General features: G+C 42.6%; 1 protein-coding gene across 5 annotated transcripts; it reads right to left on the minus strand.

The window, feature by feature from the left end:
- Positions 1 to 95: 95 nt before the first annotated feature.
- On the minus strand, positions 96 to 7,941 carry LOC123063762 (probable LRR receptor-like serine/threonine-protein kinase At1g06840). 5 transcript variants are annotated; one of them, XM_044487678.1, is made up of 11 exons: positions 7,505 to 7,941; positions 3,545 to 3,747; positions 3,215 to 3,368; positions 3,049 to 3,120; positions 2,884 to 2,955; positions 2,543 to 2,686; positions 2,389 to 2,460; positions 2,235 to 2,306; positions 1,850 to 1,924; positions 1,706 to 1,774; positions 96 to 276 (listed from the first exon to the last, which is right to left on the minus strand). In XM_044487678.1, exons 2-11 carry the CDS (start codon positions 3,639 to 3,641, stop codon positions 111 to 113), a joined length of 993 nt encoding a protein of 330 aa, XP_044343613.1. In that variant the 5' UTR covers positions 3,642 to 3,747; positions 7,505 to 7,941; the 3' UTR covers positions 96 to 110. The 5 variants fall into 5 exon arrangements, with proteins under 5 accessions (XP_044343613.1, XP_044343612.1, XP_044343611.1 ...); XM_044487677.1 differs by lacking the exon at positions 7,505 to 7,941 and adding an exon at positions 5,076 to 5,233; XM_044487676.1 differs by lacking the exon at positions 7,505 to 7,941 and adding an exon at positions 4,181 to 4,433.
- Between the last annotated feature and the right edge of the window lie 6,394 nt (positions 7,942 to 14,335).

The following is a 14,335-nucleotide window of genomic DNA, read 5'->3' on the forward strand; positions in this document are numbered from 1 at the left end:
ATATATTCTTCTCTTTTAGATGATGAACTAACTTTTGGCGATCAGGTACGGTAATGGAATATCTGTAAAATGCCTCATCTACAATGCCACCGGTGCGACTCTGAGCTTGGCTACCTACAGCGATTGGCACGGGCATATCTATGATACACCCTACCCATCAGATATTCAGAATGGGCAGTGGGGGGCATTTCTCCACGTCCACCCACGTGGAGCTGCGGCTGGTTCAGCTGGTGCCGTTGTGTATCGTACCAAGCTCCCCTCCGGCGACGACGGCTCCTGCGATTGGTTGTTCAGCAACGGGGTAAATACTGCATGCATACATACGCTTATCTCAAAAACATGGCCAAACTCTACTATGTACGTAGTGCATATTCTTATATATTTTATGTATGCAGGCGTACACCGAAATCCGTGAGGAAGACCACTACCCAAGTGTTGGAAGCTGGGATTTTATCTACAATGAGAAGCTGGAAAATTCAAATGCCAACTCTACTGATGACAACTATGGATATGTTTCCAAGACTGACATCGGTGAAGGCAGTACCATGAACGCCCCTGGAGTTTTCCAGTTTCCCTACTAGCTAGATCTCGTTGCTAGCAGCGAGTGATTTTTGTGGTCTTCAAATCCTTGTGTGCCGAGGTAGTTTGCAGGTGTTATTTCCTTTACTGTCTTTGTGGTGAATTTTCTAAGATCCAGTGGTCCGTGAATAATCAGGGAAGAGGACAACCAAATAGACATGTTATGTAATTTTATTTTATTTATCAGTCGTTTTGTATCAAGTTGTCCTTCTTTTGTACCGCCTATTGTTTTCCTTAATAAATACTATGTCTGTACCAAAATATTAGATGTTTCAATAATATAACTGTCAAATGGTACATACATTATGGATATTGGTAACTTCAATAGTATTAATCCAGAGATTTAATTGAACCAGTGATGATTGGATCAGATCGGTTGCCTTCTGAACCTTTGGCGCGCGCGACAGCCTTCCAATCTTTGTTCCTTCAGCCTACCGAATACGGTAGAGCCTGGCCGTTTGCAACATTTCTAGTGTTGTGCTCGCCAGTTTGCATCACCAGCCTTGTTGCGTTCGTCCAAAAATGTTTTCTGTCGTTTGCAACTTGGTTCATTCGCAGGTGTCCAGCGAATGTGAAAGATTCACGAAAAAAGTGCACGCATGGAGTCAAACTCCCGACCTCACCCTAGATAGCAGCGTTGCTAACCAGTGAAGCTGGCGACTTAGTGTGGCTAAATTTTGTGAAATCATGAACATTTTTTTAAACTTGTGAACATATTTTAAACCATGAACAATTTTCAAATTCGTTAACATTTTTAATTTTTTTTAACATTTTCTAACATCAAGAACATTTTTTGAATTCATGAACATTTTATACTATTTGCAAACATTTTTCAAAAATCATGAACACTTTGTTTAACAAGCTTTATTTGTTGTATACATTTTTTGAATTCATGGCACAAGCTTTATTTGTTGTATACATTGTAGTTATGTTGCTTGCTAGTTGGCCGGATGGTATGGGACCCGTCAACTGATTCCAACTAACATCCCTGAAAGAAACACCAGCACAAGAAAGAAAGAAAGAAAGAAAGAAAGAAAGAAAGAAAGAAAGAAAGAGAGATCAGAGCAAGTATAAGATTGTTCCATATAAGGTACTGTAATATGCAGTTTCAGAATTGGATGCATACAAGTAGCCAAGCTGCGGTATTCCACTGACATCAGGAGCAGGGCCTTCCAAGCTGCAGTTCCTCAAACTCCTGATGGAGGGACCATATCCATTAGTCATGTGAGCAGATAGCTAAACAAGGCAGACAGATATACAACATACTTACAATTTCAGAAGTGTGGTGATATTGCCATAAGATGGAGGAATCGAGCTTCCCGAGAAGTTGTTATTGTCTAGCTGGCTGGAATCATTTTGAAAACACGTAATTACTAGTGGTTTACTGATGGCAGGAAATAAAGCCGTAAAGGTCAGGGTGAAATCATAAGTAATCCCAAACAACTAATAACTGTGCTAATGCCAGTTAAAGCAACTTCCCAGTATTACTATTGAGCAAGTTATCATAAAGAACACTAGTCCGATTAGTAACTACAGAAAAACAAATACAGAGGAACTACTTCTCATGAGCTTCATCTACAACCGAAAATTTTAGTCCGATTCATGATCAAGGATTGAATAATATTCAAACTACTGCACAATAGTAGGCTTCGTACATGATGAGCAGTTTCGGTAGCTGCGCTAATTCTGGAGGGAGATAGCCCGATAGGTTATTGTTATCCAACAACCTGCAAATGAATTATACTGTCAGTAGGGTATATATGAAAAACAATTATTATGGTGGGTGCAGTGGTCAGGTCAGGTACTTACATGTGAACAAGTGAAGGTAACCTTGACAATTCAGGTGGAATCTGACCACTCAATGAATTGTTGTTCATGTGACTGCACAGAAATTGGAAATCCATTAGGGTAACAAGGATCACGATTACAAGTTAACAGAGAGGCAAAAACATATTCTACTTACAAGTGCTTGGTCTTGTTCAGGTTAGCGAATGATTTAGGTATGGGTCCGGATATATTGTTCTGATCAATCTGAATCCTGTTAAGATTAGGAAGGAGGCCAATTTCATCTGGTAAAGAACCAGACAGCTGGTTCCCATTTACGAGCCTGCAAACATAAGCAATGGACACATTGTTACATGAGCAACATCAATTGTGCAATCATCTCAGAGTCAGAGGAACAAGTATTTATTGGAAAATGATAACCACCATGTCCAACAGGAAGGATATGAAGGAAACTGATTCAGGTAGACCATGTTTATTTGTAATCAAATCAATCAGTGGTGTAGATTTGGAGCGACTTACAATAGTTCCAGAGAAGTAATGTTGCCGACCTCCTTAGGAATGCTCCCAGTGATTTTGTTCCACATGAAATCCCTTTGAAAGGAAATTAAAAGAAGTAGTCAGTCCCCCCCTTCATTAATTGTGCAATCCATGCGATAATTACGCAGCTGAACCGACTCCACTTACATAATTTTCATGCGGGAAAGCTGGCCAAGCTCAGGAGCTAAAGTCCCGGATAAACCCAACCGTAGAAGCTGCCTGTAACCACATATATAGTAGGAGGAAAAATATATCAATCACCAAGTGAAACATATTTCCATCACAGGAAGGATATATATGAGAGATGACATACAGTTCTTGCACATGGAAGTAACCATCATCTTTTGCTGTTACGTTGTAACAGATAACACGGGTCCAATTCGCGACGCATGGATCTCCACGGTTCCAGTTGTTGAGAAATCCATTTGGATCACTCAAGCTGCCTCTTATAGCTCTCAAAGCATTGACTGCAGTTGAACCAAATGAAATGCAGAGCAACTAGTTAGTCATTCTCTAGCTCTCATGATAATGCAAGGAGGATATAGAAGAATGTAAACATAAGAAGAATATGTACAATACCAAACAAAAATTTAAAAGAGGTATGTATGGTGGTGGTTAAGATGGATGGATGGATGGATTTTACCTTCCCATGGTGCTGTGATCTGTGCAGCCGTCGGTTGCTGCACATGTGCGAAATATAATAATGTGAAGATAGCAGAGCAGATATACAAGGGCAGCATGGCGCCGTTGCAGAGGAGAGGAGAAAATTCCCCCAAGTTGTTGGCAGTAAGTAATATTCAGGTTTCAGCAATGCAGGAGGCTCTCTGTGATGGCGGTCTTCATATTCTGAAAAAAAGGAGAAACAACAGTTACTTGTCATGATCCAGAGATACAGAAAGCAGCGTGGTTGTGCTGATCTTATAGTAGTATTTGGGGGTTTTGTTGTGTAAGGAGCGGTTGTGTGGGAGGGAAAATCATGCAGTCTCTAAGGAAGGAGAATTTGGCGAGCACCCCAAAGTAAGAGCAATACACATAAAAAGGAGAATTTGGCGGAAGGAAGAAGCATACAAAGAATGAAAATAATTTTGTTGTTGCTGAGAGCAGCGCAAGCAAGCAAATCCTTGTGAGATAGCGCGAAGGAAGGTAACAAGCAAGCAAGCAATCAATCATGGAAGGAAAGGCAGCATCATCGATAGATTGATTGTTTGATATATAGCATGGCATGAAGGAGGGAAGCATAGAGATGAACGATGAAACGGACGAAGCTGGACTCACTCACCTGGTAATGGTAAGAACCGGAAAACTGAGGACTGGGATAGGCCGAGGGTTCCGCAGCAGCAGAAAGGACAAGCAAGCAAGCAAGCAAGCAAGCAAAGGGTAGAAGAAGGGAGGGATGGTTGGGGATGCACCAAGAAGAAGAATGATTGAAAAATGCAAGGAGTAAGTAAGCAACAAACACGGATGGAGGGAGTCGAGTAGAGAGAGAATTGTCAAGTATTCTATTGTGATCGGTTGGGGAGCAGGGGATTAATGGGGAGGAAAGGGACAGCCGTTTTTTTTTCTCTGATCTTTATTGCTCAATTTGTTGAATCCAATCCAATCCAATACAAGTGAAGACCAGTTCCTTGTCCTTGCTTTGAATCAATCAATCAATCAATCCAAGCAACCACAAAGACAAAGGAGGAACAAATCAATCCTTTTTCTTTTTTTCTTTCCACGCAAAAAAAAAAGGCATTGAAAATGAAGTTGGGAAAGCAAGCAATTGAAAAGTGAGGGAGGCAGGGCAATTGTTGACTAATGTTATTACCCTACTGATGTAGTAGGGTAATCGTGGTTGGTGGCACATACACATTTGTTCCCCTCCCCTGCTGCTTCCCCTGACTGACCTCACCACCCACCTCAGCCTAAGATGACTTACTCACCTAGACGGAGGGAGTAGTACTTTTGGCCGGCCATTGAATCCATCCATCCATCCCTCCCATTCATATTCATATTGATGTCAACCGAACCAAGCAAGGTAGCTTCCTCCCTCCCTCCATACATCAATGGCCAGCAAAACAAACCTAATCTAATCCAACTTTGACAACCCTATCATAATACCAGCAGGCAGGCAGAATAAGACGGAGTCAACAGGGAGAGGGAGAGGGAGAGGTGGCAATCCAAGGAAGGAATACCTGAAGTCTCGCCGCCGCTGCCCATGCTCCCTCTCTACCGTTGCCGCCGCAATCCCACCACGATGGGAACAACCCAACCTCAACCTCAGGTCGCGCAGTGGCCAGTGGGTAGGGTTGGGTGAGGGAGGTAGGATGGATACTAGTCTCACCTGAGTGACACCTGGGTCCCTCCCTCCCGCACCACAATGTGATGTGTTTGTTGGTCACACAAATTAAACCCTAACTATTTACTGTATTTAATTAAACCATTTATTTATTTATTTATTTATTTATTTATGCAAACCAAGGAGTATACCCTCTTTCACATGACAAAACCATGTCTTCCTTTTTTTTCTAAGTAAAAGTAAATTGCGAACCAACCTCTGATTGAGATGGTTAGGTGGACAGTGGTATTCCCAATCCATCAGGGTTCAAATCCTGATGCTCGCATTTATCTATCCTCGTGCTTCAACTTTAACCGTAAATTTAACTACCAAGACCGATCGCTGGTTTCATTGGTTAAATTTATGATCAAAGTTGGACCTCGGAAAGCGCGGGCGCACTATATTTTGAAATAGAGGGAGTATTAATAAAACGCGTGACAGGACAATGCCGAATAATTAAACCAACCTTAATCCAACTTCACATCACATCTGCATCTGCATGGTAATTAAGCACGTGCGAGAAATCATGGAACCATTCAATTACTAGGAGTACGTAATATACTCCCTCCGTTCCGAAATAGGGAGTATAGGTCGCTGGCGACCTTGTTCCGACCAGGTGAAATCGTGCAAAAGGATTGTACTACCCCGAGTTTAAACTTGAATCCTGCTTCGTCTTCTACCTTCAGCCCTCCACCTCCGCCCTCACCTTGCCCCCACATCCAGCGACTGCGCCTAGGTCCAGGCGCCCCCACCTCCAGCCCAGACACTCCTCCTCTCCCACGTCCAGGAGCTCCTCCTGGCACGTGCACGCCCAGGTCGAGGCTCTTCCTCAAGCTGTTGCTGGGCTCGGCAGCTGCCCAGGTTCATCTCCTCAACCTGAGCTGCTGCCTGCATTTGATTCAGGAGATGTTTGCTGCCGATAATTCAACAAATAATGTGAACAAGCTAACTGAATCTGGCAGTACTGATGGAGTATAATTCAGAGATATCACTAAATTTGAACTGATAATTTGAAGACAAGAGTACTCCATCAGTATCACAATTCAGAGATACTCCAGTGATTCAATAGATGTACTGATGGAGTATTTGCTGCCAATAATTCAAGACATGAGTAATTCAAGATATTTGTTGCCAATGATTCAAGTGATACTCCATCAGTATTTGTTCAAATTATTGTACGGTGTACAGACTTGCTACTAATTTGGCAGAATTTTCAGTGCAAAATACTCCCTGTAAAACTGTATATCAATACTCCCAAATGCCAAAATTCAGAATGTGTGTAGACAGAAGAATGCCAAAAATGCCAAAATGGAGTATACAAATACGCCAATATGATAAGAGTAGAAGAATGCCAAATGTGTGCATACAGAAAGAATGACAAATTGGGTAAAACTGTAGGTCTTGATTCCTTTTTCAAAATTTCAGAAAGATATTCCAACAATTTGCATCATAATGGAGTACTTACTTTGCTTAAGAGGAAAGGAGACCCCTGTTTCGTGCTTAATATTCACAGCCCATGGCTCCATGGCCAGGAGAGAGGCTGAAGCTACCCTTGTGTGTGTGCGCGCGCTCCAAGTGCAAGCAAGAAGACTAGTGCACTACTGATGCAAGCAAGCAGTATACAACAAATTTTAATTAACTGAAAAGGTTTCAGTTAATTACTCAAACAAGAGCAGTGCACTACTCTACTCCTGGAACTCCAGGAAACTGACAGGGGTAGCAAGTTAACAGGAAATTGACAGTAGGGCTACTACAGGAACTCCAGAAACTTGACAGTAAACTTGCACATTCTTTACTTTAAATGATGTACTCCTAAATCAGCTTGCATCAGCTACTGCAATACATTAACGAGTACAAATGCTGAATTTTGAGACAGTACAAATCTTACTAAATTTCAGAGCTCAAGTATAGTACAAATCTTACTGAATTTTAGAGCTCAAGTACAATACAAATCTTACTGGATTTTGAGACAGTACAAATTCCAGAGTTCAGAGTTCAAATACTCCATCCATTAACTTCAGAGTTCAGAGAGTACAGTACATATCTTACTGAATTTCAGAGGTGGACTTCTTAAATTTTGAGACAGTACACATCTTACTGAATTTTACTCCTAATGCATCCACTAACTAATCTGGGTCTGATCCACTAACTAATCCTACTCCATCCAGACTCACTAACGCATCCACTAACTAATCCTACCCCATCATCCATCCAGCCTCTGGAGTACAGTCAAGCTGAAGTACAAGAAGAATCCATTCATTACAGCAAGCTCAAGCATCAACAAACCTCAAGGCGTCGGGGTCGTCGTGGTCGGGGGAAGTCCAGCTCATGGCGGCGTCCAGATGAGGCTCCAGCTCCTCATCACGGCGACGTCCAGATGCGGCTCCAACTCCTCCCGCTCGGGCTCCAGCTCCCCACGCCGCCGTCTTCACGCCCGCGCCGGCGCCGCTCGGGCTCCGCTTCAGCGCCTCCTTGACGCCTCTCCACAAAGCAGATCGAGCGCCGGCGCATTGAGATCTAGCACCAGCGCACGCGGATGCAGCTCCTCCTCGCCCAGCAGCGCATCGCCGGCGCATAAAAATGGAAGCTTTGTGTCTCTGCTGCTGCAGGCGGATTAGCGGTGCGACATGAATCAGGATGGTGGGGAGCTGTGAGCTAGGCCGCGGTGCAGAGCAAGATACCGGTGAGAGGGGGGGAGATGGAGCATCGACAAGGAGAGGGCGGTGACGGGGAGGACAGCGTCGCGCAAGAGAGAGAGAGAGAGAGAGAGAGAGGCGAGTGGGGAGAGAGCGGCGACGGGGAGCGACTGGTGAGGGTAGAAAGGAAAAGTCGCGAAAATTCGTAGCTTGGCAAAATTTGCACTGTAGATCGTTAAACGACCTATATTTCGTAACAGAGGGAGTAGATGACACCTATTCCCTCCGTTCCAAATTACTCCTTGAATTTGTCTAGATACGGATGTATCTAGATTCATTTTAGTGCTAGATATCTCTGTATCTAGTAGACAAGTAATTCGGAACGGAGTGAGTATTAAGAAAAAAGATGGATTCAGCTGTTCTTAGAGAAGAGTCGAGTTGTTCAATGCATCACACTTCAGCCTTGTATCAGTTGCTAGTCCTTGCATGGGCCCCTTGTGAGCTCATAGATCCCTCCTCTTCGGCGCCTTAAGCGCCGCTTAGCGAACGCAGCGCCTTTGCCTGTCGGCCGGTACAAAACAATAGGGGAGCGCTCACTCTGTGATGCACAGTTTTTCCTGGTAGCTCGGTCCATAGTTCATCGGTCGCGGTTGACTAGTCCATTGTTGACTTTTAAAATAAAAAATGTGATCTTTTAAAAAAATCAGAAAAATCATGGGTTCAAAAGAAGTTTTTGGATTTGAAAACATTTCATGAATTTGAAAAATATAAAATTTCACAAAAACGAAAACAGTTTACCAAATTTTAAAGTATGTCGTGAAAATTGAAAAAGAAGTTCAATAAGTATAAAAAAGTTTTCGAATATTGAAAAAAGTTAACAAATTTGAGAAAAGGTTGAAGAATTTTAAAAAAAACTTCAATACTTAGAAAGTTTGCAATTTGGGAAAAATTCACAAAAATGGGAAAATAATAAATAACTAAGAATAGTTCATAACTTTTTTAAAAATCTCAATAAATTGGAAAAGTTTAGAAAATTTGGGAAAACAATTCACAAAACTTAGAAACAACCAATTTGATAAAAATTCATGAAAAATGAAAAAACGTTCAATATATTGAAAAGTTCATGAAATTTGAAAAATAAATTCAGAAATTAAGAAACAACAAATTTTAAAACAGTTCATGAAAATTGACAAAAAGGTTCGATAAATTGAAAAATCATGAATTATTTTAAAAAGCATTGAAAAAGTTTAAGGAAAAAATTTAACGAATTTTAAAAATTCAAAAGTGCACAAAAAATTGAATAGAATCAAGTTTAAAAAAATTGTGAAAACGTTCAAGAAATTAATAAAATGAAAATTTTAAATTAAAATAATGAAAATTGAAAACTAAAAATGAGAAACCGGTGAAAAAGGCACTAAATGGGCCGGCACCGCTTTTAAGGTGAAAAAGGCACTAGATGCGGGATGAACTCGTACCTGTGAAATATTCTAGTGCTTTTGTTTCTTATTCATGGATTTTCTTTTTACCCTCCGCAAACAAAAAAAAATCTGTTTAAAACAAATGCCTTTAGTTTCATTCTGGGATTAAATGAAGGGCATAATTCGGCAGCAACATTAATCATGAATGATTCTGCTACCATATTATCATGCAAATACATCAAACTAGATAGAGTGTGACGTGCGAGATATGCTTATGGCCCTATTTTTTTTCTCAAAGCTGGCATTCCCAGGATCTGTACTACTTATACACATGGAGGTTACACATTGCTAGCTAGAATATTGACAAAAAAAATTTAGAAATGCATGCGAGGGAGAGAGACTGCAAGGGAGAGAGGTAGCGCGCGACGTTCAACGATCCGGTTGGTGAGCGAGAGATCGGATCGAGAGGGAGCTGAGTGCGAGAGGTAGAAACAGAATTGTACTTCTTCTTTTTTTCCCAGGGGGGATGACACCATGCTTGCAAATTATTTTGCCTTACTGTACGTGTGCGTGCCAAGAGGGCTTGTTCACTGATGCCGCTAAGAGCATCTCCAGCCGTTTGGCCTCCCAGGGGCTGGAAATAGCGCCGTCCTGAGAGCGAATCGGCGATAATTTCGGCGTGGGGGTGCTCGGATTTTCAAGGGTGAGGTCTATGTGCATAGTACAAATGGTTGTTGTTCACTAGTAGAAACACATGGAACTAGTCCCGGTTCCAGAGGGCCTCAATTCTTTTCAAAAAGAAATTCAAGTAATTGTTTTCTTTTTCAACTAAATTTAACCTCTTGACAATAGGGTAGGTTCACCCGCAAAAAAAAGAAGACAATATGGGTCGGCTAGAATTTTCGGTTCACATACCTTCTAGATAAAAACATTTATGTCACGTTGGTCGGCATAATTGTCATAAACACTAAATGAAACAAATTGTTATAAAAGATAATATATACCACATCCGAATCATAGACAGGACGAGGGCCGACAGAGGCGGATACCAAAACCATCGCACTATATAATAACAAACAATAATAAAAATAAGAAAATTATACAAGTATCTATCTAAATCATACAAGTAAATTTTTTTTAAAGAAGATAAGAATAAGAGGCTCACCACGGTGGTGCCGGCGACAAGATCGGCATGGGCGATCGACGGCGGTGAGGACGGGGACGTAACAGGACGGACCGTCAAATCTAGACAAATCTTGAGGAAAATGGAGCTTGAACAAGGAGCTTCGAGAGGAGAAAGCTTAAATGTTGCTCGGGCATTTCATCGTACACCTCATGTGCATAGGAGGTGAGTTAGAGCACCACAAAGCTCTCCCACGGCCGGCCAAAAAACAAAGCAGTGCACTGCTCTGCTAGCGGGGAGGGGCGGGGGTATATATAGGCCTCTTTTTAGTCACGGTTGGTGGCTAAAACCGGGACTAAAGGACTACATTTGGTCCCAATTCCAGCCACCAGTCAGGATAAAGGTTGTGGGCCAGGAGCGAGGCCCATTGGTCCCGGTTCGTGCCTGGAACCGGGACAAAAGGGGTCAGACGAACTGGGACTGATGGCCCTCAAGGCCCGGCCGGTGGCCTGGCCTCACGAACCGGGACTGATGCCCCCTTTGGTCCCGATTCGTGAGTGAATCGGGATTAATGCCCTTATCCTGGCCTCAACCAAAACTCTGTATTCTACTAGTGGTTCCTTCCTCCCCATCGTTCCGGGCTCATGCAAGAAACTACGTACCGTGCTCCTCCGAATCGGATAACCCGCTTCAAAGAGTGCCTAGTTGTCCATATTCACCTCTACCCATTCCGCGGGCTCGGTTGACATATCACGGCGGAAGGCATGGCAATGCATGACAATGACAAGCATGTCACCGCACACCGCGCCCTAACCATGGTGTTGCTGTAGAAGGCGACCTCTTGTATGCTATATATCTTGTGCAGGCCAAGCTAAGCTGGGGCGCTAGCTGTAGAGTTTAGATATGCGAAAGACAACCCATAGTGATGAGCTCATCATTCCATGTCACAATCTGTTGTAGTTGTACAGGAAGCTCCAGCTGAGAAGAATCATAGAGGGATGAGGGAGTGCTGATGAGGACATACATGCGAGGGGAGCTGGCAGATGAGATGCGAGGGGAGCTATATATTAACATGCCACAATATTTACTGCCCATAAAATAAAAATCATTGCTCAATGCAAGATGTGGAGATATATGTAACCTCGGTGTCGGACAAGGCATATATCCACAACATGCATGGCACAATCCGCAGTGATAATAGATGAGCTTTCTCGGCCATAGGAAGATGTATCATGTGGTCAAGGGCTTGTTGAGGAATTTGGTGTAGGAGATATATCCTAGAGGCAATAATAAATAATATTATTTATCTCCAAGTTCATAATTATGTTTATGTTCCATGCTATAACTGTTATGGTCCTCGAGTCTGCAATAACACGAGGCTCGGAGGAAGACTCATATGCACATGTGGAATAATAAACGGTAAGAAGTATTCTTAGTCTGGCCTCTAAGACTAGCTCAGGTGTTGCATGATGGTTCTGTTTTTCTGATCATGTGCATGTCAATGCAGCAACTTTGAGGGCACAATGTTAAGAGAACATTTGTGTTGAATCGACCCGGATTGATGTTGTGCTATGAGATTCATTCGTCACAAGTTTATGGTTGATAACACAGAGATGGTTAATGTTTGCATAATTCCTTAGACCATGAGAGTGTCGAGTTTCTTCATACTTGCTTCATGAACTTTGGGGTTTGTTAAACGTCATCCGTAAATGGGTGGCTATTACGACGGCTTACGGGTTCATGAAAAAGTGTGTCAAGTAACTTGATAGCTCAAGATTGGGATTTGCTCCTCCGACGATGGAGAGGTATTCTCGGGCCCTCTTGGTGTTACGGTATCCATCATCGTCTGGCCAGACGCAATGTGATTTGATCACAGGGATGCCGGAACACGGAAACGAGAAAAGAGAACAAAACCGGTAACGAGGTAACTTGCATGGTGGACAAATTGTTCGTCCACGGGGATGCAATAAATATCACCTCGGGTGTTTGTGAAATATCACGAAGCAACAGGAATAGCTCACTGCAACTGGAGGTTCACTCGAATATTCATTCGTGTGGGTATAGGGGTCAATATGGGTGTCCACGGCTCCGATGTTGATCATTGATCGGAAAGTGTTCCGGTCATGTCTATGCTTCACCAAACCTACAGGGTCACACGCTTAAGGGTCATCTATCTGCTGAATACTAGACAGGGAGTCTGAGAGAAATTTGCCGAAAAAGTTTTGGAGACAATGAAAGAGTTTCGGAGAGAGAATAGCGAAATAGTTTCGTAACACCGAAAAGTTGTTTCAGGATATACCATTAAGTCAAATTGGTTTCGGGACACGCCTGATATTCTTGGAGGGTGCCAGAATTATTCTGGAAACTTCTGGGAATTTTTGGGGATAAAAACCGAAAATGTTTCGGAGCTACCGATACCGCTTTGATTGTTTTCCGCAGATGAAATTCACTAATCTGAAACTGTTTCAGAATGAATCCAAAATCATTTTAGTGGGTACTGGAATTATTCTAAGACCCACAAAAATATTTTTGGATTTAATGGACGCGAAAAATTGTCTTCATGAATAATGAAAACGCATTCTTATTTTCTTTTCGCAGATGAAAATCACTAAACCGGAATTGTTTCGGAACGCATTGAAATTTTTTTTAGTGGGTACTGAAAATGTACTGAGCCACATAAATATTTTCAGTTCGAACCGACGCTGAAAAATGTCGTCATGAATAGTGAAAGTGCTTTTTGCTTGGCTTATTGGAGAAGCCACCTTGAGGGCCTTTTGGTATTATCCCCTTGGCTTCTTGGAGAAGCCATCCTTGGGCTTGGCCTATAAATAGGGGTGGAGGGGGCTACCTAAAGACACACTCTTGCTCTCATACAAATGCCATGCATGATCTGGCTCTCTCTCTCCCTCCCAACGAAATAGTTTCATAGAGCCGAAAGGCTGTCTGGGTTCCGACAGGAACTAGTTCTGGACGGCGAAGCCCTACCGGATAGATGACACCGTATGTATGCAACTCTGTAGAGAGATCGTAGTTTCGGTCTTAGTTCGAGAGTGCCTCCCGAAGGGTTGTCCGTGTGACCGTCCGAGTTTCGAAGGTCCTCCTGAAGGGCTGTTCGCGACATCGTCCGGGGGACTGTCCGACCACCTCCCGGAGGGCTGTCCAAGGGTCAGATGAGGGTATACATCATCGTAGTTGGGAGGTTGTAAATCCTAACTACGGGGATCTGCACCGTCGATCGTCATCGATTCTACTTCCCACTGCGCTACGAGTCGGTAACGAAAAAGATCAAACCATGTATGCAATCTCCATAGTGATCCTGGGCTGGTGCGTAGGTCCGAATTTTTTTTGTTTTCTACTGCGTTATCCTACATTTGGCAGCGGAGGGTGGTGTGTATGTGTCAATGAGTTTACATGTTGGTAGCTTTTTGCGGTGAACCGAACCCTGGCATCGAGCATCGAGCATCGAGCTAGAGGAGGAGAGGTGGGCATGCATACGGAGCAAAAGGTAGATTTAATTTGGATGGGTTCAATTCTTCTTTTTGAGTAATCAAACAAGAATTAATTTATGATGAGGTTCAGAACACGCAGTAATAAACAGACTATAGATACTCCATAAAGAAGCAGTCTGAACTTGGCAGTGATTTTAACATAACAAATTAACTAGTACTTATACAAGGAGATTGATGTGCAGATGGATCATTTTAGAGTAAATTAATCTGCTCTGATGGAGACTAGCTATAATATGACACAAACAAAATCAATCAATCAATCATTTTAATTACTAGGCAAAACCAACCTAGCTAGGTGGTAAAATAACAATAATACTACACACACGAACGTGTTACGGGGTTTTACACCATCTTCAACTAACTAATCTTTCTCCCTCCTGATTTTCAGCCGGGGTGGGGCCCAGCCTTCTCTAATCTTTAATTCTATTGGT

This window comes from Triticum aestivum, chromosome 3A, assembly GCF_018294505.1.
Source record: "Triticum aestivum cultivar Chinese Spring chromosome 3A, IWGSC CS RefSeq v2.1, whole genome shotgun sequence".
In the NCBI taxonomy this organism is placed as follows: Eukaryota; Viridiplantae; Streptophyta; class Magnoliopsida; order Poales; family Poaceae; genus Triticum; species Triticum aestivum.